This window comes from Chaetomium tenue, assembly GCF_020726465.1.
Source record: "Chaetomium tenue strain MPI-SDFR-AT-0079 chromosome Unknown F5144scaffold_3, whole genome shotgun sequence".
NCBI lineage: Eukaryota > Fungi > Ascomycota > Sordariomycetes > Sordariales > Chaetomiaceae > Chaetomium > Chaetomium tenue.
The window spans coordinates 366,594-392,738 of record NW_027117331.1 but is presented as its reverse complement, the minus strand read 5'-3'; the positions used below and the strand labels follow the sequence as shown (position 1 = coordinate 392,738).

The 26,145-nt window shown below is 55.5% G+C and overlaps 8 protein-coding genes across 8 annotated transcripts; 3 read left to right on the top strand and 5 right to left on the bottom strand.

The window, feature by feature from the left end:
• Positions 1-1,394: 1,394 nt before the first annotated feature.
• F5144DRAFT_565692 (uncharacterized protein) lies at positions 1,395-3,724 on the top strand. Its single transcript, XM_066788507.1, has 2 exons — positions 1,395-2,552; positions 2,612-3,724. The coding sequence occupies exons 1-2, from the start codon at positions 1,486-1,488 to the stop codon at positions 3,585-3,587; spliced, it is 2,043 nt and encodes a 680-aa protein (XP_066644160.1). The 5' UTR covers positions 1,395-1,485; the 3' UTR covers positions 3,588-3,724.
• A 242-nt stretch (positions 3,725-3,966) lies between these two features.
• On the top strand, positions 3,967-5,326 carry F5144DRAFT_565689 (uncharacterized protein). Its single transcript, XM_066788506.1, has 3 exons — positions 3,967-4,574; positions 4,641-4,920; positions 5,009-5,326. The coding sequence occupies exons 1-3, from the start codon at positions 4,165-4,167 to the stop codon at positions 5,279-5,281; spliced, it is 963 nt and encodes a 320-aa protein (XP_066644159.1). The 5' UTR covers positions 3,967-4,164; the 3' UTR covers positions 5,282-5,326.
• Positions 5,327-6,482: 1,156 nt separating this feature from the next.
• On the top strand, positions 6,483-7,128 carry F5144DRAFT_644102 (uncharacterized protein; the record flags this gene model as incomplete). The annotated part of the gene is made up of 1 exon (XM_066792836.1): positions 6,483-7,128. The coding sequence occupies one exon, from the start codon at positions 6,483-6,485 to the stop codon at positions 6,945-6,947; it is 465 nt and encodes a 154-aa protein (XP_066644158.1). The 3' UTR covers positions 6,948-7,128.
• A 1,237-nt stretch (positions 7,129-8,365) lies between these two features.
• Positions 8,366-9,173, bottom strand: F5144DRAFT_507876 (uncharacterized protein). Its single transcript, XM_066786495.1, has 2 exons — positions 8,649-9,173; positions 8,366-8,596 (listed from the first exon to the last, which is right to left on the bottom strand). Exons 1-2 carry the CDS (start codon positions 9,018-9,020, stop codon positions 8,531-8,533), a joined length of 438 nt encoding a protein of 145 aa, XP_066644157.1. The 5' UTR covers positions 9,021-9,173; the 3' UTR covers positions 8,366-8,530.
• A 1,240-nt stretch (positions 9,174-10,413) lies between these two features.
• Positions 10,414-13,083, bottom strand: F5144DRAFT_159871 (catalase-like domain-containing protein). The gene is made up of 3 exons (XM_066782521.1): positions 12,566-13,083; positions 12,085-12,513; positions 10,414-12,021 (listed from the first exon to the last, which is right to left on the bottom strand). Exons 1-3 carry the CDS (start codon positions 12,794-12,796, stop codon positions 10,468-10,470), a joined length of 2,214 nt encoding a protein of 737 aa, XP_066644156.1. The 5' UTR covers positions 12,797-13,083; the 3' UTR covers positions 10,414-10,467.
• A 229-nt stretch (positions 13,084-13,312) lies between these two features.
• F5144DRAFT_159885 (uncharacterized protein) lies at positions 13,313-16,907 on the bottom strand. Its single transcript, XM_066782522.1, has 5 exons — positions 16,848-16,907; positions 16,636-16,751; positions 14,883-16,583; positions 14,401-14,827; positions 13,313-14,333 (listed from the first exon to the last, which is right to left on the bottom strand). The coding sequence occupies exons 2-5, from the start codon at positions 16,719-16,721 to the stop codon at positions 13,398-13,400; spliced, it is 3,150 nt and encodes a 1,049-aa protein (XP_066644155.1). The 5' UTR covers positions 16,722-16,751; positions 16,848-16,907; the 3' UTR covers positions 13,313-13,397.
• Positions 16,908-21,610: 4,703 nt separating this feature from the next.
• F5144DRAFT_591193 (P-loop containing nucleoside triphosphate hydrolase protein) lies at positions 21,611-23,715 on the bottom strand (the record flags this gene model as incomplete). The annotated part of the gene is made up of 2 exons (XM_066790239.1): positions 21,611-23,529; positions 23,583-23,715. 2 exons carry the CDS (start codon positions 23,713-23,715, stop codon positions 21,611-21,613), a joined length of 2,052 nt encoding a protein of 683 aa, XP_066644154.1.
• Positions 23,716-24,834: 1,119 nt separating this feature from the next.
• F5144DRAFT_159504 (uncharacterized protein) lies at positions 24,835-26,114 on the bottom strand. The gene has a single exon (XM_066782520.1). The coding sequence runs from the start codon at positions 25,929-25,931 to the stop codon at positions 25,095-25,097; it is 837 nt and encodes a 278-aa protein (XP_066644153.1). The 5' UTR covers positions 25,932-26,114; the 3' UTR covers positions 24,835-25,094.
• Between the last annotated feature and the right edge of the window lie 31 nt (positions 26,115-26,145).

Below are 26,145 nucleotides of genomic sequence, written 5' to 3'. Positions count from 1 at the left end.
CCATAACTAAGAATAACAGAGTTTAAACGCTTGATAGTAAAATATAAGCATAGGGCAGCAATGTATCAGAGGTCAGCGGACTTCCGTCCTTGTACTATCTCCTGTCTCTTAAAGCAGCCAACTCGAAATGGCACACTTTCGATTGGCTTCAGCCCGGGTGCGATCAACTTCCAGCTTTCTTTGTTTCAATGGTTTTTGGCACGTGGGTTCCTTGCGAGTTGATGGGAGATTGAGGGACGATACTGGGCCTTTGGGTTAAATCACCCGCGAGTGGTGACCCGCCCCTGAGCTGAAGGAAAACTTAGCGTTCTCCTGGTTCTCCTGGCCCTCCATGGTCCCTCCAACTCCAGCAGTTTTGTCTCAAACAACTCGCCCCCGCCACGGGCCCGCACACGCCCCAACTTCAAACTCCAACGTGGGCTAATAGTGAAGGCGTTGTGGGCACCATCCAATCCAATGCGTTGCTTGGTCCCGAGGCTTTGGGACGGCAACCCAACCAACAAAGCCTCTAAATTTAGCCATGGTGGCATGGCTCGCCGCCTCGTGTTTCTTACAGGAAAGGTCTCGAGCTGAGACTGCCCAAAACCTTGCAGGCCACCATGGTCGTTATTTGAGTGCTTGATGTTGGCCTATTGTCTCGCTCTGAAACACGTAGTACATGCACAGAAGGGCTTGGAAGCAACGCACCAACCGCTCACGGCGCAGCCTGCTCACGCACAAACGAGGAGATGGCACCGCCGGGACCAGTTCAAGGTGGCAAGTTGCAACTGACAAACCATGGATGGCATTGGGGATTACGGTCGAAAAGCCCCAGAGGTAGTATTGACAACTCACAACTCACAACCCCCTCTCCTCCCCCCCTCCTCTCCCTCCCCCCCCTCGCGAACCAGAGTTTCAATCACAATAACATATAGGTACATGGCGGTCAAACGCCGCTGATGGTCTGGGCGTGAAGCACCTCCCTACCCCAATTCAGGAGCCAGTCCAGAAACCCGACCTAGCGATACTGAGTTGGTCGATCCCCCCAACATCGACTGTCTGAAGTTGAGCTCCACGCCGCAGGCCGGGCCACCCTTGGGGCCTATGGGTGGTCAACTGTGCCGCCTCCAAGCCCATTGTCCAGCCGCTAAGGTGAGTATGGGATGAGCCCAATGTGAACGTCGGAGCCTGAGGTGGCCCGGAAAGCGTTGTTCTTCATGGCCATGTTGGTCCGGTTGATGGCTGACCTTGTTTCACGCGGCAAAACGACGACAAAGTCGATTAGAAACCAACTACAGGTGTCATTCTCAACAACAGCGCGGCCAATACTGAGGTATTGTATGAGAGGATTGCAAGAGACGATGTCAGATAAATAGGGACAGGTTTCCCCGTTTTGGCGTCTCAGTTTTCGAACAACAGCACCTGTCAGATCTGGATCGACACTGCAATCCGACACCTATCATTCTCACATTCCAAGCATATTTTGTTTCTCTGCCACTCAAATAAATGTCCACAGGCATGGCCGACAGCAAGCAAAACGACGTGGCCCTCACCGTTGAGAAATGGGTCCATCAAATCCGGAACAACAACGAAATCCGCGCTGAAGTCAAGCTGCCGGGTCGGTTCAACGAGCTGGCTGTATCACAAGGCGGCTTTAGCAACTCAGGTTCCAGCATCACCCACACCGAGTACCTTCACCTCCGCGCGATCTGGTACCGTTACGGTGCCAAGCATCTTGACGACTTTGCGGATTTGTACCGAGACAACGACCAAACCGGTTACAAGGGATTTGTATCCCCTCACAACGACCAACTTGCGCGTGAGTTGGTTTCAGAGGACAACATGTCCTCGTACCTGACAACGTACCTGGAAGAGGGCAAGACAAAGGGTGGGGCCTCAGCTTATTTACATCCTTCACCCGAATGCGGGTATTTCAGCATGGTCCGATACTGGCAGGTCATGGCTACCATGCACACCAAGGGCAGTGGGACGGATAACTCGAAAGTCCACGAACCCCAAGCCGAGAAGGAGGAGGCAAGGGGCCGACCGACAACACCCGCTGGGGAGCAAGGTTCCGGGGGGCCGTCAACCGTGACTACACCTCCCCGCCAAATTCAGCCCACTCCTGATAGCTTCCGGACGCCGGCGGCAACCTCGCACCCAGCCGCCAAGGGAGGCGCCGAAAACCCTCCATCCGCCGACGAAGCGTATGTGAATGTGGCGCTGCTTCTGCTGCTGCAGGCAGTCGCACAGGAGTTTCATAAGCATTTCCCTGACTTGCACTGGGTCCCACCCCGCCTGGCCTTGCACCTGAAAGTCCCCGTTTTCAACTCTGCCACACGCGAGGTCGAGGACAAGTTGTTGTTGGAGGCACGGGTAGATGGTTACTTGTGTCGGGGAAAAGCTGGACCCAGTTGGGAAAAGCCCATGGCCATTTGCGAGGCCAAGTCGGGTCCCAGGAGGTCGATCCAAATCTCCACCGAGAGACAAGAAGCCGCTGAGATGGCCGCCTGGATTTGCAGCCACCCACTCAACGAAGGACTTCTGCAGAACTCGAACAGCGGGAAGAAGAGGTAAGCATGGCGAAGTAATCTACCCCGAACGGATCCTTCGCTAACGTTGCATACTACAGACGACTGATGATTTCTCAAAACCTGAATGAGATTTATATCATCATCGGGGAGTATGGACCCAGCTATGAGCAGTACATCCGCAACGCTCCGTGGAGGAGCACGACCCCGGGCGAGAAAATCGCAAATCCGGCGCCCTTGCAACACACCCAAGCCAGGCTAGCACACGACTTCGAAGAAACGCTCGGTTCCCCTACGTTCTTGAAGCAGCGTGCCCAAAAAGGCATCCAAAGGATTTCAGGATGGGATAGCAAGGCTGCCGAAAACGCCATGGGTAGGGTGAAAGCGACACTTGCACCTCGTGACGGCACCGCTGGAGGCCTAAGTGGCAACGGAAGCAACTCGGGCAATTCCGGTCAGGCGCCTGGTACTGGGCGAGTGACGCGATCAACCACTGCGGCCCTTGATCTTCCCACGGTTGACGGGTTCCTAGTCATGCACCGTTTTGGTCCCTGGAGAACCGACGACCCGGCAAACATGAGCAATTTCATTCGTCGCCTTCTGGGCTTCATGCTTCAGCTATACGGTAACAGGGCTGCCTCACCTCCAAACAGCCGCAGCGCGTGGGCCACCGGCCATCATGGCCCGTTGGTCATAGGCACCCGCCGCCCATCGACCACAGGCTACCGTGCCCCGGCGGCCACCACTGATCGCCCCTCGTCAACCGCTGGTAGCCGTGCTCCGTCCGCCACCGGTGATCGCGCCACTGGCAGTCGTGCCCCGTCCGCCACCGGCCGCGCCTCATCCCAGGCGAGCAAGCGGGCCCCGTCAGCCGGTCACGATGGCGCCGCTGGCAGTCGCGCCCCGTCCGCCACCGGTGATCGCATCGCTGGTAGTCGTGCCCCATCGACTACGGGTCAGCGCACCTCGTCTGCCACCGGGCACCGCTCCACGTCGGCAACAGCTAGTCGTGCGTCTTCGACTACCAGTGGTAGTCGTGCTTCGTCGGTCACGGGCGATCGCGGCCGACGCCAGTAATCAACATTTCAAGTTGGTTTCGGTTGGTTGTTGGGCCTGTGGCTCACAGTTTCCTTCGTTTCCGCGTTCTGCATTTTTGTTTTTGGCTTTTTTTTTTTCCTTTTGCGTTTGCGTTTGATAGACTACCTACCATAGACTATGATATTAAATTCAGTTTGGGAGCTGGCCTTTCCAGCTTTTTTTTTATCATTCCCATTCCATGCTCTTTTCGCTCTGGTTTGTTTATCATTGTAATGGATCCTGGCCAGCACATCTGCTTGGCTCATGTCTGGACTGGGCCGACAATCACGCCCACACACCTAACCCCATTCCAAGGCCGCATAAATGATCACTGACCACATACAACCAACCAATCATACCCGCATTTCGCTGCGCTGTCACTTTTTATTTGCTCGGTTGTTGCGAGGCAGCCAATTGCTGAAAACAAAAAAGCAGCATCGCAAGTCCATAAACCACCGAAATCTTCTCCGGTTTGTCCCCCAACACTCTGGAAAGCGAAGATCAATCTTATCAACCTTCTAAACACCGCTGCACCACACTTTGCATTCATTGCCTTGTTCCATTCCGCCCTTCCGCGATGCCAGCGAAGTCAGCGACGACGAGGGAGGATCTCCGTCGGATTGCGGTTGAACAAGAGCAACTACGCGAGATTGCGGAAATGAAGGCGAAGTTTCATAATATGGCCATTGCGAGTGTCATTGACCAACCGACATTGGACTCTTTGGGCGTTGTCCTTGGGCAACCGCTCGATGTTGACGACAGCGAAAGTTTTTGGGATTCCGACACGCGCTTCTTTCAACCCTGGGTGCCAGATGAGCTCCTCGACGAAGCTGCTTCGAACCGGGCATCGTGGTCATGGATGGACAAGCTCGAAGAAGCACGGTATAAACAGCCGGAAAGCCAGTATGGAGAGCTCAAGGCGCAGTGGTTCAATGGTTGTCTCGATGACCTGTACGAAATGGATAAAGAGTTATGGGAACCTTGGGTGTAAGCTGCTTTTATCTGCTACAATCCACCTCCGTGGGCATCCGATACTAACATCACAATGACTAGAGTTGACCCATACACCATCAGGGAACATAGTGGACTTGACCTGCCCTTATGTCGGTTAAGAATCTTCGACCCGGCGACCGATGACTTTGTAGAGCGCGAGTATTCACCCGAGGCGGTCTACTTCCCCGTCGACAGAACCAAACCCCACGTCGCTTGCTTCGCCATCGATTCGAACCACCCCCCGGGCGACAAGGTCCTCCGCAGTGACCTTCACTACGCCATCCAGCTGGTCAAATTTCGGCTGGAAAAGGGCCAACACACCGGACACCACACCAAACCGGTACTTCCCACCACCCCCAACCCACCCCAACTCAAGACCACTTACCACCAAACCACCCACTAACCATCCCGTCCCCCCTGTACAACAGAGCCTCATCTACACCCTTGAGCGCGACCAATGGGCACGCATCACCCAAGTGCACTTCGACACCAACGCGCACAAGCTGGTGCTGCGGCAATCACGCCAGCTGGACCTGCGCGGGCCGACGCCCCCGCCCGACGCCTTCCTGCTGCTGCGCTGGATGACCAGCCGGCCCGCCGGCGACACCGAGTATGTCAACGAGGAGGAGCCGCCCAAGGAGGAGGTTGCGCGGGATGAACCGTCGAGCGCGGCGCCGAAGTTGCTGTTGGGTTGTGCTTGATGGGGTGGTGGAGGGGGGTTTGGGTTGGGACATGTAGGGGGTGGGGGGAACGGGGTTGAGCGTTGTTGTGATGGGTGTGGGTTTATGCCTGATTTTTAACTTACGAGTCCTTTTTTGATTACGGCTAGGGGTGCAGGGAACAGAAAGCAAGTCCACGCTGCAGTGGCAATATGGGATGTCGTTATGTTTGAGTTCGGGAAGTATTATTTGCAAATTCTCTGCTATTCATTAGGTTCCTATGGACAGTTAATACGCTTCCACGATTCCTCGCCTGTGGAACTGGCGCCTCTCAGGGGCTAGAATTTGTGATTCATGGTTCAACCAGCTGTTTTTGACTGGGCCTTTACCGGGCAAGACGCACACGGCGCTTTACTCTCCTATCTGCTGATAGGTTATTCACATTCCTAGTTGCCGAGGAACCCAAAGGGGGGCGAAAACCATTCAGGTAAGCCCAGCGGTTCATTTGCCGTGGTTTATTGGAGAAGCTCCATGTCCAGGAGGGCATGGCGCCTGAATACGGCCGCGATGCCATGGTGATTCAGAAGGTCGTGGACCCATTACTTGCTCAGAAAAGCGAGCGAAATATGAGCATAATGCGATCACACGGTTGTACGACCCTAGATATATGGTGTAAGCCATCTTGAGAGCCTAGTGGGGGCCATAATACTGCCGATTCAGTCCCAGTGACTCCAATGGTGTGATAATGAAAGCAAGTGGTGAGACGCTACTTTGGGCATCGGAACTAATGGGGAGAGTTAAAATAGAAACATTGCCAATCCTACGATATCAACCGCGGAAAGAAAACCCAATGCGGTTCGAAATGGTTTAGAGCCGCACTTCTTCTTTGTGGGTTCGTACATGATTCGCCGACCCGGAACCACAATCTCACGGGTCTCGGAACTATTTGGGCGCGGGTTTAGAGAGCAGTGTTGAACCGGGTATTCTCGTGGTCGCTACCGGGCCAGAAGCTGGGGAATCCAGGTCTAGATATTGGGACACTTTAGAACAATACTACCTGTCCCGTTCCTCGGAAAATGTGCTAAATTTAGAATTCGGAAACTATCCCTTGAAAGGGGATAAATGACCAGGGCTTTCTCGCCATCTTTGACGTGATTGTGTCTCAATCCACGTCGTCCTACCAAGCGCCCTTCAGCCTTTACATCTACTTGCTCCTGAGAAGCCAAACGGCCCATTTACAACCATGCAGTTTCTCCAACGCGTTTTGCTCCTGGCGGCCACACTTCTTGTCGCCGGCCCGTCAGTTCTGGCGACCGACTCAGACGTTACCATCTGGTCGTGCCTACCATCGTCAACAGCTCTTGCCAGTTCTTCAGACTCCCCGTCACCGTCAACAGCATCCCAAGAAACCGTTGAAACCGCTTCGTCGGCACCGGACTCGTCTTCAGCCGCCGAACCGTCCACCGAGTCATCGGTAGCAGCCTGCGAGGGCACCGTGAAACCGTCTTCGTCCCTCTCATCCGCCTCCGAGCCATCTTCATCCCCCTCGTCTGTCTCTGAGTCGTCTTCGTCCTCAACCTCGAGTGCTATCGCCTCGACTACAAGCTTTGCAATCCCCGTTCATTGGCCAACGGGCTGGGTCAACAACACTTCCCTGGAGTACACTGTTGTGTGGAGGCGTTGCAACATGCCAACGACGAGGTCTTAAGGTCGGGTACCGGCAAGATGTCATCGTGTTTGTTTGCAAGGGTCCGAGTCTCTTCAATTGATTTGTAAAAATGACGCGCTGTCTCAGGGTTTTACTTCAAGCGATGGGGATCGGAGAATCACGTGGGTCGGGGGTTTAAGGGGCAATGAGTCTAGTAGGAATGATACATAGGTATTCATATGGTTTTTCGATCCTTGGATTTTGTTGAAGGGGACGTACAGGGATTGACTTTCCGCCGGCTTGTTCGATCAATGCAGAGATACCTGTTCTTGGCCACCACTGGCAACCTTTAGCATGTTCACATTTATGATTCTCTGCGGAACAACACATGGCGCGCAGATTCACAAACAGTAGAGATCAAAATACGCTACGGGCGCGGGGTGTTAGACTGATGCGTAGTCTGTCATATGAACGCCTGGAGAGCAGCGCCCAGCGCCATCATCGGCCCATGAGGCTATGGGCAGCCCGCCGAGAACACTACATCCGGCATCAAGCAGCTGGGCGCGACAGCCAGGCCACTAGCTCCCCCGGCCTCTCTACAGCTCGCATGTCTTCCTCCCTCAACGCCAGCCAAATCTCCCAGTCCCTATCTCCCTTCGTCGCTCCCCTTCTCGGTAGTAAACACATGGCACCGTCATTCGCCACATACGCCCGCCGGACCCAAGTCGCTTTGGTCTTCTCACCCCCGTTCACACCCGGAATCTGAAACTCGACATCAGCCCCAAGCCCAACCCCCACCGAAGCATCCAACCCAGTATGATGCCTTGCAATGCGCCTCCGCACAGCAGCATCCACCTCAGGCCACGCGACCCGCTCGCCCTCCCCAGGAACAACCCTCTCCAAATCCGTCGCCCTCGCCGCCAGCGCCAGATGGCCCCTCAACACCTCCGGCCGCAACAGCTCCGTCACCGCCTTCCGCACACACCACGCCGCCTCCGCAATCTGTTCCACCGTCACCGGCCTCTTCAGCCTCTTATTCGGGCGATACCCAACCAACTCCCCCACCGTCACCTCCGCCAGCGCCCGCACCCACAAATTCCCAATATACCCCTCCCCCTCCCCCACCACAACCTCCTCCCCATCACCACCCTCACCACCACCACCACCAGCAACACCCCCCAACCTACCCCTCACACTCACCGCCGTCGCAAACCGCGTCATATCCCCCACCGCCACGCGCCCCGCCCGCAACCGCGCGCGCGTGACGTGCACCCAGGCTAGCCCGCAGACGATGTCAGAAGTGGACACGAATGCGTCCGCGCCGTGGGCGGCGCGGAGATGGCGGAGGGCGACGGTGTGGAGGCCGCAGACGAAGGAGTCGGGGAAGCTGAAGATTTTGGCGATGGCGGGGGGGAGGGTGGGCGGGGTGGAGGGGGTGGTGAAGTCGTAGCCGGAGAGGGGAGAGGGGTTTGGGTTGGGGGTGGTGGAGATTAGGTGGGCGGCCTGGTGGGTGAGGGCGGTGAAGGCTTGTTTGCGTTGGGGGAGGGTGGAGAGGTGGGGGAGGGTGCCGGTAGTGAAAAGCGTGAGGAAGTCGACTAGGCTGCTGCCGTCCATCATGCCGTGGTGGAAGGCGAAGCCGAGGATTAGGCCGCCGGGGATGAAGGAGACGCGGAGGGTGACTGGGTGGCAGGCGTCGCCTGGTGCTGGGCCTTTTGCGGGGAGCAGCCAGAGCAGGTCTTTGTTCATGGCTGATGCGGGAACACCGAGGTTTGAGAGACCGTCGAAGGTCCAGGGGTATTGCGTCGCGTCGAGGACTTGGAAACTGAACACCTCGTCGGGGAAGTGATCCAGGTTGGAGTCTCGCTCCTTTCCGGAATAAACAAGTCTCGGCAGCTCACCAGCCAGAGCATGGATCATCTGGCCTCCAAAGGCCGGAATCAGTGAGAAAGTCCGAGCAAGCCGAGCCTTGAGATCTTCCACAGCAGCTTTTGTGTCGCCGTATGATTTCTTTGGGAAGGGGAAGCCAAAAGCCTTCATCATGTAGTTTTGGGGCGCTGTGTAATCGAGGGCCGTCAGTGGCATCACCTCGGTCAGCGTAGCGACCCAAGCGTCTTTGTGTTGTTTTCGGTCCATGTTGTGTCTAAGTTGTGAGGTGGTAGTCTCAGGATAATAAAATGTTGTAGCAAGGTATCCAACGACGTGATTCAGGGGATTATGGGGTGATGTACGAGTCAGGAGGTTAACGTAGCGGAGGCAAGGCGTGCTGATATAGTTCCCAGTCCCTCCTGTATGGCTTTCTTTCCGTCTGAACATCATAGCTATGTACACAATCCCTACTCCTCTTTGTTACCATCCTTTGGCTTCCCAGGCACCTGCCCACCCCAACAGCTTTCAGCAAACACCATCCTATTCGACTATTTTTAACCATATGTATGCTGACCGTTCTCGTGAGACACCCTCACACGATATTCCTGCTGTGTGATGCCAACAAGCCATTATGCTCGCCGGGTCAGTAAGGTGTGTTGTTCGGTGGCTTTCCCGGCAGGGCATTTTTGTCCTGAGGGTCCGCAGTGACAGGGCCTTTGGCGCCAGAGGTCCGTGGAGAATCGGCCCCCGTCGGCGGGTACCCCTTGGCCCTTGCGAAAATTGTTTCCCATGTTTGCAAATTGGTCATACGATCACTGTGTGAAAGGGCTTTGCCTTGCAAAGCATTTACCGTGTGGGATGGCTGAATGGCGAGGTGCCAGGTCATCATCGAGCAACCCAAACACGCAGTTCAAGGTTGGGCTGCTACTCGTTAGCAACACAGAATCCGAGATTGATCTCGGTCACTGATTGGGAAACGTATCAAAGCCTTGTCTACGATGCTGCTCGTCGGCGCAAACAATGCCGTGGAACAGTACCATTGTCAGTGTTCTTACGCAAGCTCAAAACCCTTAGTACCCACCATAGCTTATCAACAATGGGTTGTACGAGACGTTGTACATCCATCCATCATCTCCGAGGTTACACTGTGGAGGATGCTTCATCGAATTGAGGTAGTGTAACTCGTTAGTTACACGATATTTGACTCAACCAACCCACGAATGCTAGTACGCATGGTACAAATGTTCCGAATGGCGAGTATGGGTCCCGCCAGCCCATTTGCAAAGAAGACAGAGGCACTAATTTGAGTGTACTAAGTGACGTACATACATGTAGTATCGAAGGGCCCAGAGAGATAATGCAGCAGAGAAAAGTTTGTTCCTAACTTCCCTCCTCGTCACAAACGAGCCCCTGCAGCTTTAGAAGACCTCATACCCCCCCTTATTGGAATCCTCACAACTGGCCCGGTCACCCCGAGAGCTCACATCATGACTTAAAGGCAGCGGCTACATGTTTGCAGTTTTAGCAACAACAAACCCCTGAGATGTAGCACTTCTAATGCCGTGAACGACCATCACACACACGATATAAGTTTATGGACGGGATAACGAAACAGGATCATACGCTACATAACCATTTGTACAGCCAAACATACTTTAGTCCTCCCTAACACACACATGGTACAAGACCTCATCGACACCCCCCATCGCCCAATCTAATACGCAACCTGGGCATTCAACCCGGCCAGCTCCCTCTCCCAACAACGATGCTGCGAGATGCCATAGAAGAACTTCTCCATGAATCCCGTGGCACCCTTCGCAATGGCGATCGCCTCGCCCAAACTGTCCGGCCTCAACTCCTTGATCGTTACCACCCCATAACTCTCCTGCACCTCACCCGACGCCGACACGGCGACACTCGGCAACCCGATCGCCTTTTCCACCAACCCCACAGCCTCGCCCGTCGCCCCAATGACCTTCAAATGGCCAAACGCCTCCCTCACCCAATGCAGCGCCCGCCCATTCTTTCCCAGCGTCTCCACCGCCTTCGCACCCCCCGGGATAAACACCGCATCAACCATCGTCGACCGGAACCCCTCGAAATGATGATGCGGTTGCACCGACGCCTTCCCATCCGCCGCCACCACCTTACTCCTTCGCGGCCCAATCACTAACGGCACGGCCATCGCCGCCGACAGCGCAGCATACGCCGCATCATACGCCACCGCATCGTACCCATCCGCGACCAGGATCGCCACGCGACGCGACTTGATCGTCGGCGCCTCCCCCGGGAACTCAATCTGACTAAGCGCCGGTGCGCGCCGACCATGGTTTGGCCGGCCCGGCTCCGTGGGGACATCCCCACCGACGCGTTCCGCGACGGTCTGGGCGAGGGCGAAATCGATGTCAGCGAGGCGGTTGACCATGCGGGAATACACGACAGGGTCCTCGCAGTGGTCGAGCTCGAAGGCGAAGGCGGCGATGATGTGGTGTTTCTCGATCGGGGTCATGCTGTTCCAGAAGAGCTGGGCCTGGCTGAAGTGGTCTTGGAATTTGGTGCTGCGCAGGCGGGCTTTGATGCCGGCGACTTTTTGGGCGTACTCCACGTAGGCGCCTTCGGCGGCGGTGGCGGGGGGGCAGGCGGAGAAGCGGTTGGGCCAGTAGTTGACGGTGGAGCGGGTGATGGTGTGGCGGAGGGCGCCGTCGCGGTTGAAGTTCATGACGGGGCAGGTGGGGCGGTTGATGGGGAGCTCTTCGAAGTTGACGCCGAGGCGGGAGATTTGCGTGTCGAAGTAGCTGAAGTTGCGGCCCTGGAGGAGCGGGTCGTCGCTGAAGCCGATGCCGGGGACGATGTGGCTGGTGCAGAAGGCGATTTGCTCGACCTGGGTGAAGAACTCGTCGGGGTTGCGGTTGAGTTCCATTTCGCCGATGTAGCGGGTCGGGACGAGGTCCTCGGGCCAGACCTTGGTGGCGTCGAGGATGTCAAAGTCGAACTTGTGTTCGTCGGCTTCGGGGATGGCTTGGATGCCGAACTTCCATTTGGGGAACACGCCGTTTGCGATGGCTTCCCAGAGGTCCTTGCGGTGGAAGTCGGGGTCCTGGCCGCCGAGCTTGAGCGCCTCATCCCACACCAGCGAGTGCACGCCGAGTTCGGGGGTCCATGTGAACTTGACAAAGTGCCGCTCGCCCTTTGCATTGATCAAAGTGAACGTGTTGACACCAAAGCCCTGCATCATGCGCCAGGAACGAGGGATAGCTCGGTCACTCATCTGGTGAGGTTAATAATTGAAACATCATGAGAGACGGTCGGTAGGTATGGAGGGATGGCTTACCGCCCACATGAACATGTGTGTTGCTTCGGTGTGGTTAAACTGGAAGTCCCAGAAGTTGTTGTGGGCCGACTGTGCCTGGGGCACCTCGTTGTGCGGCTCGGGCTTGCCGGCGTGGATAACGTCGGGGAACTTGATGGCGTCCTGGATGAAGAAGACAGGGATGTCGTTGCCCACGAGGTCCCAGTTCCCTTCTTCGGTGTAGAACTTGACGGCAAAACCACGCACGTCACGTGCGGTGTCCATACTGCCCCGGCTTCCCAGGACAGTAGAGAAACGGACAAAAACAGGCGTCTCGCGCGATGTGTCGGTCAGGACCGGCGCGGAGGTAAACTCATCGATGCCATCATACACTCGGAACTTGCCAAAAGCACCAGCGCCTCGGGCGTGAACCACTCGCTCAGGGATCCTTTCGTGGTCAAATCTCATGATCTGAAAGAATTAGTGCCATCATTCCCCCCGGATGAGGAGGCAGGCGACTCACCCTCTCGCGGGCAAAGGGGTCCTCCAATAGGAGTGGCCCTGTCTTGTCATTGCTACCCGCCTTCAGCCAGTCATCAGCTGTACTCTGCTTGACGCCATAGTCTGTTGTTAGTCGGTCCTTGTCGGTCATGTCCTTGGTGTTGTGGGCGAGGTCCTTGAGCTTGTCTCCCTCGCGGGAGCCGAGCGCGGCGTGTGCCACTTTCTGGACGGATTCGGGAACGAGGCCAGCCATTGTATTGGTGAGATTCAGCGATAAGAGGTAGTCTGGTTAGCAAAGTGAGAGATCATTGGGATGAAGAAGCAGGTGTATTATAGCAAGTGAGAACCCGGCAGTTGGTCATCAGCTTCCCCCTATGCATGGTCATTGATGACGTCAAGGCCGTGATGGTTGGTGGACTTTGGCCAAACCAGGCCCGCTGTACATTGCAACGCCCCTGCCCTGTACAACGCCCGCCCGCGATGACCCAACCACAGAATCGGCATGGTGGGGAGGATGGAGAAAGAAATGGTGATGTCATGTTGGGGAGCTGCCGGCTTAAACGGGAGCCCCCGGCTTGGCAACCGGCTCCGGCGTTGTCTCGGCCTCCAACGGACCAAAAACTCCGGTCTAGTGGGCCCAAATATCAACAATATGTTCCAAGGCCACGGCAATTCCGGTATGTAACAGGATTTGTTGGGTTGGAACACAATTATATGGCTATGCCCCTCTCCTCTTCCCTTTCTATACCAAGGAAAGTGTCCTCCCAAGGAAATGAAGCCACCCAAAGCCGAACTCCGTTCTCCTAAACCCCAGACCCCTTGGTATCATGCACCCACCCAACCCGATCCCTAAATCACGTCTCCAGCCACTTTGTAATGACCAACATCACCACAATCGCCTGCACGCTCGTCAACCAAGCCCCTATCCCAAACCCACCCTGCACATCATCCCTCACCACCGTCCACACCACCGCCACAATCCCACTAATTACCAACCCCACCAACGAGCACACCAAAACCGTGCTCTTATTCAACCCCTCAATAATATGCACCCCCCACCCCACCACCAACTCATCCCCCATCCCAACCTGCAAAATACTCCTATGCAACTTCTGCGGGATCCGATTCCCCCACACCAACCGCGGATGCCTCCCCGGCTTGGACAAATGATGCAAAAAGATATTCGGCGGGATCGGCGGCGGGCGCAACGGACACGGATAGTACGCATACCCTTCAGCCGCCATCTCCGCGGCGGAAGGGATGGCCAGCGGCTTATCTAAAATGCCAACGCGGTGTCGGTCCTCGACTGAGAATTGTACGAAATGTACGTCGACCGGCTTCAGGAGGAAGAATTTGGTGCGGAAGCTGCGGACTTCGTGGTATCGCGAGCGGATGTGGTCGAAGAGTTGCTCGTCGTTGCATACCGTGCTGATGTCGATCTCGGCGAGCTGGCGCTGGAATTCGCCCGTGTTGACGCACAGCTCGAGGAAGCGTTTGGTGGCTTGGATGGCGGGTGTGTTGGCTTGGGTGGCCCCGCCTGTGGTGGCTGGTGGTTGGTTTCGGCTTGGGGGTTGACCGGCGTTGTTCGGTGGGGCGTGTGATGGCGGCTGTAAAGGGGGAGATCGGGACGCCGGTGCCAGCGCCGCTCCTCCTCCTGGTGAATGACTGGTCTGGGTGGGAGGGGTGCCACCTCCGGCGTGGGTAGTGTGGCCTTTGAGATACGCTTCTAGCTGACGGATCGTGTCGGCATCCGATTCTGGGAAATCCGCGTAAAGCTCGTCACCGCAGTCCTGCAAAACGTCGATGGTCAGCTACAGTAAAGGAAAACAACTAGTCATATGAGGAGCGGCCACTTACACATTTCCATTCGATCTTGATCCATCCCTCTTTAACACGGGGCCGTATCAAGCGCCGTATTTGCATTCTTACAAACTCATACCCTTCCTCAACGAAGCTTGACCGTTCTGCTGGCCCCCACGCAGGTTCAAGGGGTTCTGACGAAGGTTCAGGTGCCATTCGCGGATCGTCTGAGTCGAGTTTGGGATCGTTGTTGTCCGCTGGGATGACTGCCTCCAAAGGCTGCGGATCAGGACGGGGAAAGAGGAATGCCCGGTACCGCTCGCGGAATGTCAAGAACGATTTCGATTCCAGAATGATGATCTCGAGTTCGCCGAGCGGGACGGAGTGGGATCGAACCGCCTCTGGCTCCTCTGACTCGCCTCCGGATGACTCGCCGTCCTCCAGCGGCTCATCTTTGGGGGGGGCTGCTAACTCAAGGCTGTTACTGCTCATTTTAGTCAGCGACCGCACTTTCTATGCCATGGTGTCGTCTGCAGTACCTGTCATCGCCAAAGAAGCTGCTTAACTGGCCGCCTTTGTCGGGTATCTGCTGGGCAAGCGATAATAGCGCCTCGGATTGTTCTTTGAGATCGAATATCTCCTGGCAGATATGGCTCGCAATGTTGCGGGATTGGTATCGGAGGACGCGGATTACCTGACGTAGTTCCGCCTCCCCGTCATTCAACTGCTTACGGATATCGGAGAGGAACCCGCGGAAAAGCCGAAGAAAGTTCCTCTGAAACTTTTCATGCGTGATCCTCTTTGGAGTTTCCCGCAACAATTCGTGGAGGTCTTCGTCCTTGGTGAGTATGGTCAAAACATCGGCTTTGATATCTTCTATCAGCGCAAGGGTCAACGCCGAAGATATCGTACTCCCTGCTGTGAGGCTGGGGAGATTAGAAAGGACCGACTCGATCTCGACCGAGTCCGCCTCTTGATTATAGACCCCATTTTCGATGTGATTTGCCTCTGCTGTGTGCATTACTCGTTCCCCAGAACGTGTCGACCGGATTTCCGCTTCCTGGAGCCGACCTTCGAGTTCCTTAGCTTCGTCATCTAGCCCCTGAGCCCGGCAAGCAGTTGCCAGACGTGATACCAATGCAAGTTGTTGGTGTCTGGAGTCGGGCAGGCTGTCATATATTGTCAAGCTTGTGCGAAGAGCCTCCTCGGCGGCTGTCGGCATATCATTCGAGAGGAGAAAGGTGCCCCTCGCATGAAAGAGCCGCGCTTTTGCACCGAGAGTTTCCAATGAGTTGTATGAAAAGGTTGATAGAATCTTCATCATTGCCTCCACATGTTGGGCGTATAGATCCTCAAAAGACTTCTGGTTGCTGTAAGCCTTGGCAAAATAGACATTTGCCACGGTCTTCATCACCAAACCAGCAACAGACTCTAGCCGGCCTTGCTTCCGAAGCCAGTTTCGAACGCCGTCCTGCAGGGCTTGGTGGATGGTGATTTGACATCCGGCCTGACGTCTAATTAAAGCCGACTTTAATAAGATTTGCTCCGCTTCTTTCCATTTCGTGGTCAGCGAGGCACATCGCTGATACTCCTCGAGGAGATCGGTGGAAATCCCATCAGCTTGCAAGCACGCTAGGCACGAAAAATATTCGTGCCGAAAAGACGGGACTGACGACAATAGTTGGTCAACGAGGGGAACGAGGGATTGTAGGTCGAGTGCAATTGCCGGAGTTCTGTCAGCAAAAAAAGTCTTTGCCGCCATCACCAAACCCAGAGGCAGCCCGCCCATGAGGTTTATGAAAGCGGAAACTTCGGCTGGGTCGTGGTGTCTCTTGCCCAAAGTACGCAGGAGCAGTTCCTCTGCTTCTTTCCTGTCCATGGGCTTAACTTCAATATGTCTCTCAGTTGAGTCGCTCAATGTCCGATGCTGGCGGGGGGATTGAGTCGTCAGGAGGAAGGAGCCACGGCCTTTGCCCAATCGCAGGCCCTCGGGGCCGAGTCTCTGGAAGGCTTCAGGTTCTATATCGTCGACATTGTCGAAGATAATCAGCCATGGTTTCTCCAGTTCTCGAACTTGTTGCGCAAACTTCTCAACGAGAATCTCGGCGGGCGTTTCAGAAGTCTCCTGGACGTAATATCTGTAGCTCTCCGTGACTGACTTTGAGTCTTCGCACGTGATGCAATACACGGCGTAGGGTACTTCAAGTTGATTGGCGTATTCCCGTGCGATTTCGGTTTTACTTCACATGGTCAGCCATCCAGCGGGCCGCGCAAGATCATGGAAAGGCTTACCCTACACCCCCCATACCATGAAGAACAACTACTGGCGCCGCTTTTGCTGGTTCATGTTGATTTCGATCGAGCGTGTCGTGCAGCATCTGGAGAATCTGTCGACGCCCAGTAAAGTCCTGGTTTCGGTTTGAAATGAAGTCTATTGTTAGATTAGGTGGTTAATAATCGCGGTAACGTTATTGATGAACAGTTCAATATTTATCAACACATACCCCGTGGAGTCCGTATTAGAGATATTTGGGGCGATGCTGCTTTTGGCTCTGGCTGGACTTCTGACCCGATGCGCACGACAACTCCTCGTAAACAGTTTCGGATTCGTTGGTAACTTGGGTCATCGACGGAGCTGAACTTCGATAACCCGCGATGGTCGGTGTCCAAGGCACCCGAAACTTCAGAGGGCAGCCCCAAGATGGCAGAGTCTTTCTCGACGATCTGGATTAATATTTATGTTAGGGCCGAAGGTTGAGAGGCCGAACAGCACAAGCAGAACATAGAGAGGAGAGGCTACAGGACCGTGACCGGGGGTAGAAGGAAAACATGCTCTGGGAAAACAAGGCACAGCGGCGGTATGCCACTTAATGGAGGACAAGTTGCATACCATATCTTTGAGAATTCCCCCGATTTGGGTTTTCTTGGTTTCATAAAACGAAAACAGCTGCAAGTCAACACAGTCGGTGCGGAATTGGTCGTTAATGCCCCCCATGATCGGCCCAATCTTTGTGGCATCGAGGACGGCCCGGGACGACACGCTCGAGGAGAATGCCTCCAAAATGCTGTCCATAGTCTGGCTGAGGGCGAAGCTTTTATGTGGCGTCCCAAGAAACACGATGGCCCGGATCTGACACACGATGTTTTGATAATGGCCATCTGATTTGGCTAACATGTATGCCTATTCACATACCGCGAGTTAGGGGCCGAAGGTAGATGGGAGGCGGAGACAATGAAACCAACCTTTTTCACCACCAGCCCACCAAGAGAGTGCGCAACAAAAATGACAGGATACTGGTTAGAGATATTAGCGGCAGATATGATCTCGAAGGGGAGGCTCGTGGATAACAAACCCTTCCTATTGGAGCTGTGTTGGCCACTCCGCTCCCCAAGTCCCACTCCCTCATCGAGGCCAACAAATGCTTGGAGTAATCAGAAATGGAGAGCCGGGCATTTTGCCTGAAGTCGGTCCATGTGTGGTACCCGAACATGAAGATCCTGGCCCTCGAGAGTTCTGCATCTTGAGTGATCCAATGCGGCCAAAAGACGGTGGGGTTGTTCTGCCAGGACCAAGTGCCGTGAGATGTTCCTCCCAGTCCATGGACGAAAATCAGATCGGCCAGGGGTTCGGGCGGTGCATACACGAGCGAGAGGCCCGGCTTGTGGAGCGGTGGTTCCGGTGACTCGATCACTTGCGGGAGCTCATCAGCCAGGTCCTCTCCCGGTGTCGATACAGCATCATCGCTCGTCTCGCTCGGCTCCGGCGAGGCGGTAGAGGGCTCGAAGGTGGTGCCCCTGGATGTGGAAGAGAGCGTGCCCAGCAGTTGTTTGGCGCGTGACGACTTAAATTGCTTCAACTTCTGATTCAACGTTTCGTCAGAAACTGGGAAGTCGGAATATTTGGTTTGGGTGGGAAGATGCATCTCTGTTGTCAACTTCTTCAATGTTCTCACTCACCACCATGTTTCCAGGGCGGGATTTGTCTTGTGGGAGAAAGACCGCGATATAGTGTCCTCAAGTGAGGAAGGTTTGTGGGCTAGTGAAGCTGGTGAGAGAAAAAGAAGGATACATGCCGCTCGTTGAGTGAAATGATGTGCAAGATGCTCGGCTTGTGTATGTACTCCTGCCCCGCACAGCCCGCGTGCCTCGCTGTCAGCCGCTTGCTGCGCCTGCCGCCCGCATGAAGGCTTTCCCATTTGATTGGGTTTCATAGGCACCACCCCTGGGTGACCTATGAGCTCGTACGAATGCAAAATCATCCCTTTGCCTGGAGGAACGTACGAGGAACGAGTACTTCCGGAAGGTTCCTTTGCCTGGAGGAACGTACGAGGAACGAGTACTTCCGAAAGGTTCCTTTGCCTGGAGGAACGTACGAGGAACGAGTACTTCCGAAAGGTTCCTTTTGCCTGGAGGAACGTACGAGGAACGAGTACTTCCGAAAGGTTCCTTTTGCCTGGAGGAACGTACGAGGAACGAGTACTTCCGAAAGGTTCCTTTTCCGAGAAAAACCATGGCCTGCTCAAGCACGGACCAAATCCCCACATCAAAAGCCGTGTCGTTTTCCCCTGTATACTGTAAAGTTTCTACTGTCATTATCCTAAAGATTATGGAAGGAGAGCCATCTTGTTTTGGCTGGAGGAACTTACCTCTGACGATGAGCGTCTCGAAGTTGGGCTTGGCAGTGGTGGTGCACGGACGGTCTGTTAGTCATGGCTTGCAGCCCGTGCCGGCCCCAAATTCAGCTGTGGGGCCAGCTCCGGTTCAGAAGGGCCAATAAGATGGCGTACCCCCGGGTAGCTTCACCGGGTAGCTTCACCGACGACCACGCAGATTGCAGGGCAACACGGCAACAAGGTGAGCAGGAAAATATTAATTGAAGCAGCTTATTCTGCTGGAAAAGAGCCCTGGAACAGAGCAGCGGTGGAGAGCTGTGCTACGATCCGGGCTCGGAAACCCCAGGGTCTCCCCAGAGCAATGCATCCTCTACGTCATCGGTTTCAGTACCCTGGCCAGATTCAGCCATTGCATCCCATTCTTGAAACCACGACTCGTGCCTGTGGTCTTGCTTGAACCGCCGTCTGGTCTCCTCGCCCCGTCGTTCCAGCTTGACGATGGCGTCTCTCATGTCTTTATCAAGCACATTCTTGGGCTCGATAAAGTCGCCGCGCGCCGGTTTCCGAAACAGATGCAGCCCGTCCCAGCGTTGCGCCCTCGACAGCTGCACGTACAGGCTCATGAAGCTGGGTCGAGTCGCCGTGCCGCTGGAGTGGACGCCTTTCAGGTTGACGAGCACGTCCGAGAACTGCTTTCCTTGGCTCTTCTGATCCGCCATGGCGAAGGCCGGTGTGCAAAGAGGTCCAGTTCTGTGGGTGACCCACCTAAAACCCGGCTTGCCCTCCCTTGCCCCGCATTTGGCTCGGGATGGCGACCGTCTTGCTCTTGATCAAGACGGTGCCGTTGGGGAGCCCGGGGATGGCGAGGCCGGCGCTATCGTCTGACTGAAGGAGGACGGCCACCGGCGGTCCAAGATGAAGAGTCACGTCACTGGCGAGGGCAATGGTACCGGCAGCAAGGTCGGGAAAGACCTCGACGGCTCTAAAAGGCGCCCCGTTAACCACCTTCAGCCCGACAAACTGGTTCCGAGTCACCACCACCGGCATTCCTTGAGCGTAGAAGAACAGGCCCCGGGTCGGCAGCTGGGAGTCATCTCCGTAACGGAGCACGTGGCATAGATCCTCCGCACTCAATCGCTTCCCCGACTCAGCATCGTGCTTGGCCATAAAGACTGAGATGTGTTTGCCGTGGGCACGAGCCCACTGGACAACGGCCGCCATGTTGAGGTCCCACCGGTCTTGGTTGAGAGGCGTGATGGCTCTCAAGCCATTTACGAAGGAGGACTTGCACAACAGTGTATAGAGGCGTTGGCATAGCCGCTGGAAGTCCAGCTCAGTCTGCTCGCCGTTGCGCAGGCGCTGGAGGAAGCCCCGCAGCCTTGGACAGCCGGCCGCGCGGACCTGCTCGCGGAGGATGACGACGGTCGTGAACTGGAGGAACAGCTTATGCGCAGCTAGGTGCCTTGCCGCGCTCTCTGGTTTCTGTCCGCCACGGTCCTTCGGCATTGGCAAGAGGAGGCTGGTCTGCAGGACGGGATCGAACTGGAAGAAGTCACCAAAGAACATGACCATCGGGATCCCGCCGAACGGACGATGCTGGTCGTCTCTGTATTGCTTCAGGCGGCTGTCGACTGCCGCGAGCGTGAGACCGCCCACCTGGCTGATTTCATCGATAATCAACATGACCATGTTTTTCCAACGCAGCTTTTCTTCTTCCGATATGTTCCTTGATTTCCCCGTGCCGCCCTCGCCGCCGACGTACTGGAAGTGCTGCCGGCCCCCCTCTTCCTGCAGCTGCGTGCCGCGGTCGTCAAGGAACGCCGCTGGTAGTAATACCGCCAGCGACTGGAGCTTGTTCAGGGTCCAGTGCCTCGTAAGACCCAAAGCGACATCGACGTACGTAACCACCTTTCCTTACTTTCCCAGCATTGGTCAGTAACCATCATGAAATGAAAAAAAATAAAAAACAATACAATTACATCGTTGACTCCGCAACTTTAGGTGGGGAAAAGCAGCTTTTAATGGCAGTGATAGCTGCGAACCGCCAACTGGCAACCGTAACATCACAGACTTCCAAAAAGCACTCTATAGTAGCAACTAGAAAGTTCCTCCAGGCTCCTTTGGCGTGCCCGCGCGCAGCGGGCACGGTCACTCCTGTTTCGAGTTCAAACTTTCTCCGCACGGGCCAGTTCCACCCTTGGGTTGGCGCTGACACTGTGCGCTAGTACCAACTCCGCACAGCTACAAGCCAGCTCCAAAACTGGGTCCAGCCGAGGCTGAGAACCCACTAGCCGCTTTTGGCTTGCGCGGGCTCAGCGCTGGGAAGCGAGTTTTGAAGTTGCAGACGCCAGCCAATCAACGCTGCAAAGGGTGACGACGGGATAACTGCATATTCTACACTCATGTTGGATGTTATACGGGTTTAACGAATATTGGCACAGCGCAGGACACGGGGTTCATTGGGGTCAAAATTGAATGGGTTCAACTGATTGCTTTATTGATGATTCTCGTAGATTCGGAAGCCCCCCTTTTCTCTGTGCCCAATTCGGGTCTGGTGCCTGGGGCTTACCAAGGTGGCCTGAGGCAGTCTGATTACTCATCCTTTCCAACAACTCATACGATAAGTGACTTCGGATTCCTTGAAAACAAAATTACTAGCTACTCCACTCAGTAATAGCGGCCAAAGACGACAGCGTATATGGATGCTCTTCCCCAAGTACTCGCCGCCGAGCCTGGGCACAGTCGTCCATCAGTGCCAAAGCATCTGCGCGTCGACCTTGACCTTTCCAAATGAAAGCCAGGTTATTCATGCTCGTCAGCGTGTCGGGGTGATCGGCCCCGAGCTTGGTCTTGAAAGTCTCCATCACCTGCACAAACAGCTTCTCGGCCTCTGACCACCGGCCCTGGTTCCTGTATGTCGACGCCAGGTTGCCCATGCTCTTCAGCGTGTCGGGGTGATCGGCCCCGAGCTTGGTCTTGCTCGTCTCCATCACCTGCACCTCCAGCTTCTCGGCCTCCCTCCAGTTGCCTCGGTCCTTCTGGACCAAAGCAAATAGCGATATACTTACTAGAGTCGTCACATCTTCCCTTCCAAACTTCCTCTGACGAACCTCCCTCGCCTTACCTACCATCTGCTGCGCAACATCGTATCTCCCTTGCGACCATGCATACCATCCTCCGTTATGCAAAAGGGTCGCCCATGTTCCGGCCGCACTCTCACTCGGTCGATAGCCAAGTGACACTTGAACGTGTGCGAAGAGACCCCGACACGTCGCCCAGTTCTCGTATTTCCCCGTTGGGAATGAAGCCGCCATTCGCTCAATATACCGCTGTGTAAACACCTCCAGCTGCCCATACGCTTCCAGCCACCTCCTCGTCGACAGCTGCACGAGCCCGTGCATCTCAAACTCGTCCCCATTCACGTCTACGGCGACAAGACAGTAGTCCCTTAGCATCGCCACATCGTCTTCAAATCCGCCGTCCAGAGCGTCGCCTACGATATCATCCGCGACATCGTCTGTATCATCGTCCGTGGTATCGCCGCTATCATCCGGCTCCCCGTCTCCCGCCGCGTCCATATCCCGTGCCCGTGCCGTGTCCGTAGTGGTTCTTGGAGGTTGTAAAACCCAACCAGGGATACCTTGTCGGTCAAAGAAACTCATAAGCGACAAGAGGTCCGCAGCAGTGCGCCGCTTCGACCGGATATGGTCAAACGACATCTGCCATGTCGTGAGGATCGCGTTGGACGCCCCTCCATCCCGTCGCAGGTCGCCGCCGTCGTACCCCAGCAGCCGGGCCCTCCTACGCTCGTTTTCCCGGAACTCAGCCAGGTATTTCTCAGCCGAGCTCCGCGGCGCCCGTGCCTGGATGTACGCGGCCGCCTGACTGATGGCTAGCGGAACAAGGTCGAGCGCCTCCACGAGATCGGCCGCCACACCTGGACTTGTCGGCGATCCCAGCTTTTTCTCCAGGAGTGTAAGTGCATCCGCCTGCGCCATCGGTCCGACATCGATCATGTTCTGACGGCGGCCAGTCAGCCGGAAAGCCAAGTCCTTATTACGTGTTGTCACGATAATCGATCCGTTTCGGCTTTGTGGCAGGTATGTCGCAAACGGCCGCCTGTCGCGCGCATCGCTGCTAGTCGCGCTGTGGGCATGATTCGTGTTATAGAACACGTCGTGGTCGTCGGCGCTGTCAAGGACCACAATCCATTTGCCGTTCCGTTCATTGGATAGCCAGCTGTACACAAGCTGTGGGATATCGGCTTTGGGTTGGTTACGACCGGCAAGCTTGACGGCGTCGGCGATCATCCTAAAGCCCTCTTCGACGCGCGCCTGTGTGCCGGCGTGGACCCAGAACACCCATGTGTCAGGCTGCCCCGCGGCGATCCGGTGAGCGTATTCGATGGCCAGTTGCGACTTGCCCACGCCGCCGAGGCCGACAAGGGCCACCCGACCAGCCGGCTCGGAACATCGCTTGTCGATTTGGTCGAGAATGTCTCCGCGGTCGACGAAATCGGGATCGCGGGAGAAGGGGATGGTCGCGAACGGTTGTGGCGGCGTCTCTGGTCGTTCTGGGAACGTCAGCGGGGTGCAGCATCCCTCGGCTCGAGCGCGCCAATCTTACCTGGCGATAGATGGAATTCTGTGCTGATCGACCCATAATTCTGCCCCACCTGGAATCCTTGGTTCTTGGGTCCGAAAGACGCGGAGAGCATTTGTGACATCGCTGCGATCGCGTCTATTGTCGACACGATCATGTTGAACGACGGGCTGCTAGTGATGTTTATGCGATGAAGGCTAAGGTTATGCGGCTGAACATTTGCTGCCCAACGACTGCAGCCCGTCACCATCTGCCCACCGTGAGGCTGGATCAGCTCGCTCCTTCAGCCTCAGTTCCGTTCTCGCCACAGCGAGTGTGGCGTGGCCGATGACTCAGATACCAACATGGCACCTCCCTGCCCTGCTTCGCGAAGTTGACAACTTCATGCCGACAAGCCAGAACACCGCGGCATCGCAGCATACCGATGGCTCCGCAACTCGCTTCCTCACAACGTGAACAGATCCATGCTATGATACTCCGTGACTTGCCCAATGACGTGATAGCCGAAACCGTCGAGTGCAGTGAGCGCGCAGTTCGCAGAATCCGATCGAGACTTCAGCGGTTCGGAACAACGACAAGCCCCCCGAACCGCGTCGGCCGCGAGTCGAAGATAACCCCCCTCATGCGCGATGCATTGCTTGAACAGCTAGCAAATCGACCCGATATGTTTCGATACGAGATGATGAATTTCCTGTACGATAGTTTCGGCCTCGAGGTGTCTCCGACCACCATTTCTCGAACCCTAAAGACGGAAAGATGGACCAGGAAGACCAATGGCCGCGTAGCGAAACAACGGAACCCGGAACTACGGGAACTGTACCTCTATAAACTTTCCGATTGCCAATCGTATCAGCTGGTCTTTATCGACGAATCTGGCTGTGACAAACGGAGTGGACACCGGCGCCAGGGATGGGCGCCGAGTGGAGCAACGCCCGTGCAGGTTGAGTTCAACCGCGAACAACGGTTTCAGATTCTTGCTGCGTATACACAGAGTGGCGTTAGATTGGCGCGTATCTACCCTGGATCCACTGATGCCGTTATATTTGAGGATTTTATCGACCAGCTGCTGCACCACTGCAGTAAATGGCCGGAGCCGAATTCAGTCCTTGTTATGGATAATGCCTCCATCCATCGCTCAGAGACTTGAGCAAATGTGCGTCGACGCTGGAGTAAGACTCCTTAAACTAGCGCCCTACTCGCCAGATATGAACCCAATCGAGGAGCTCTTTGCGGAGATCAAGACATACCTCAAACAGCAGCGGCACAACTACACTAAAAGGCGAATTGGGTGTCGCTGATTTTTTCGTTCACTTTTTTTAAGGACTGCGGGTCAGCCTATGACGTACGTGGCTTGGCAGGATGCGACTGTCACAGGAAAGTACTCGGTGAGCAAAACCTAACAATTTCTCGGCGCTTAACTCAACTCTTGACAAGAATGGCTGTGGTACTCTGCATAATACGCGACGTCAAAATCTCAAATCCATGCACAACACGGACCTGCGCAAAGGTAGGCCATCCAGTACCGCATATAAGCCACTAAGATTCGTCGAACGAGCGCATGTACAACACCTCGCCGTCAACCACCTCCCTATCCCAATCTCCATCCAGACCTTGTACGTCGGCCAATTCAACTTCGATGATGTCGTCTTCTCCCTCCTCCTCGTCTCTCGCTCTGTCCATCGATGGCCAGTGACACACCTTCGACAGTCGAGACTTGTCGATATGCTTGCTCGAGAGCCAGCTGTGACAGAGTTTGCGGTACTCCAAAGCGCAAACCTGTTCGCCGGGGGCCACGAACTGTGACTGTGTCCCATCCAGGCCCTGCTGATGGATGGCCATGCTGGGGTCGATTGTGTCTCCAAGCGGCACGACGACCCCGGCAGCAGCAAGGGACAGGCTGACTGGAACGTTGATCTGGCCGCCCGCACTGCTCCCATCTACTGATTCCTGGCTGATAATGGCTTTCGTGATAGTATGAAACCCAACGATCATATAGATATCGTGACCTTTGTCGATTCTCCGCTCGATCCAGGCTCGTGTGGCTGGTACACGTGTTGCTTCCTCGAACCAACGCTCGGAGTTATCGAGAGTGTACGTCTTGACGTGTTCTGTGGTGACGCGAATCTTCGCCTTGGCGCGCTTTGCAAAAGTAATAGATACCAGAGACGTGAGGGTCGAAGCGAAGCTGGAATAACTGGCAACATGATGCTCGCCGGTGTACGAGTCGCGCAGTGACTCTAGCACGCGGGGTTGGTTAGTTGAGAGGGGATCATTGTAATCCTGGTGTGGGTGCTCGACGTTAGTGGTGAATCGGCCGAGTTTGACGGAGTTCTGCGGTAGAAAGATCTGCGGTAGGATGATGCTCGCCCTCATGTTGCGTTGGTTGGAGTTGGACGTCGTAGGGTTGGCTTGGCATAGCGGCGTGCGATAATCTTTACATTTGTAGATGTGAGGCCGCCGATAGCCGACACTATTCGCTCATTGCCTAGTGGTGGCTGTGCTGACTGGGCGGAGTGCATGCTGCACGCTACTGCGGAAGGTTGAGTCACCTAAAAAGCGTCCTCAAGCAGACGCGGGGTGTTTCTCA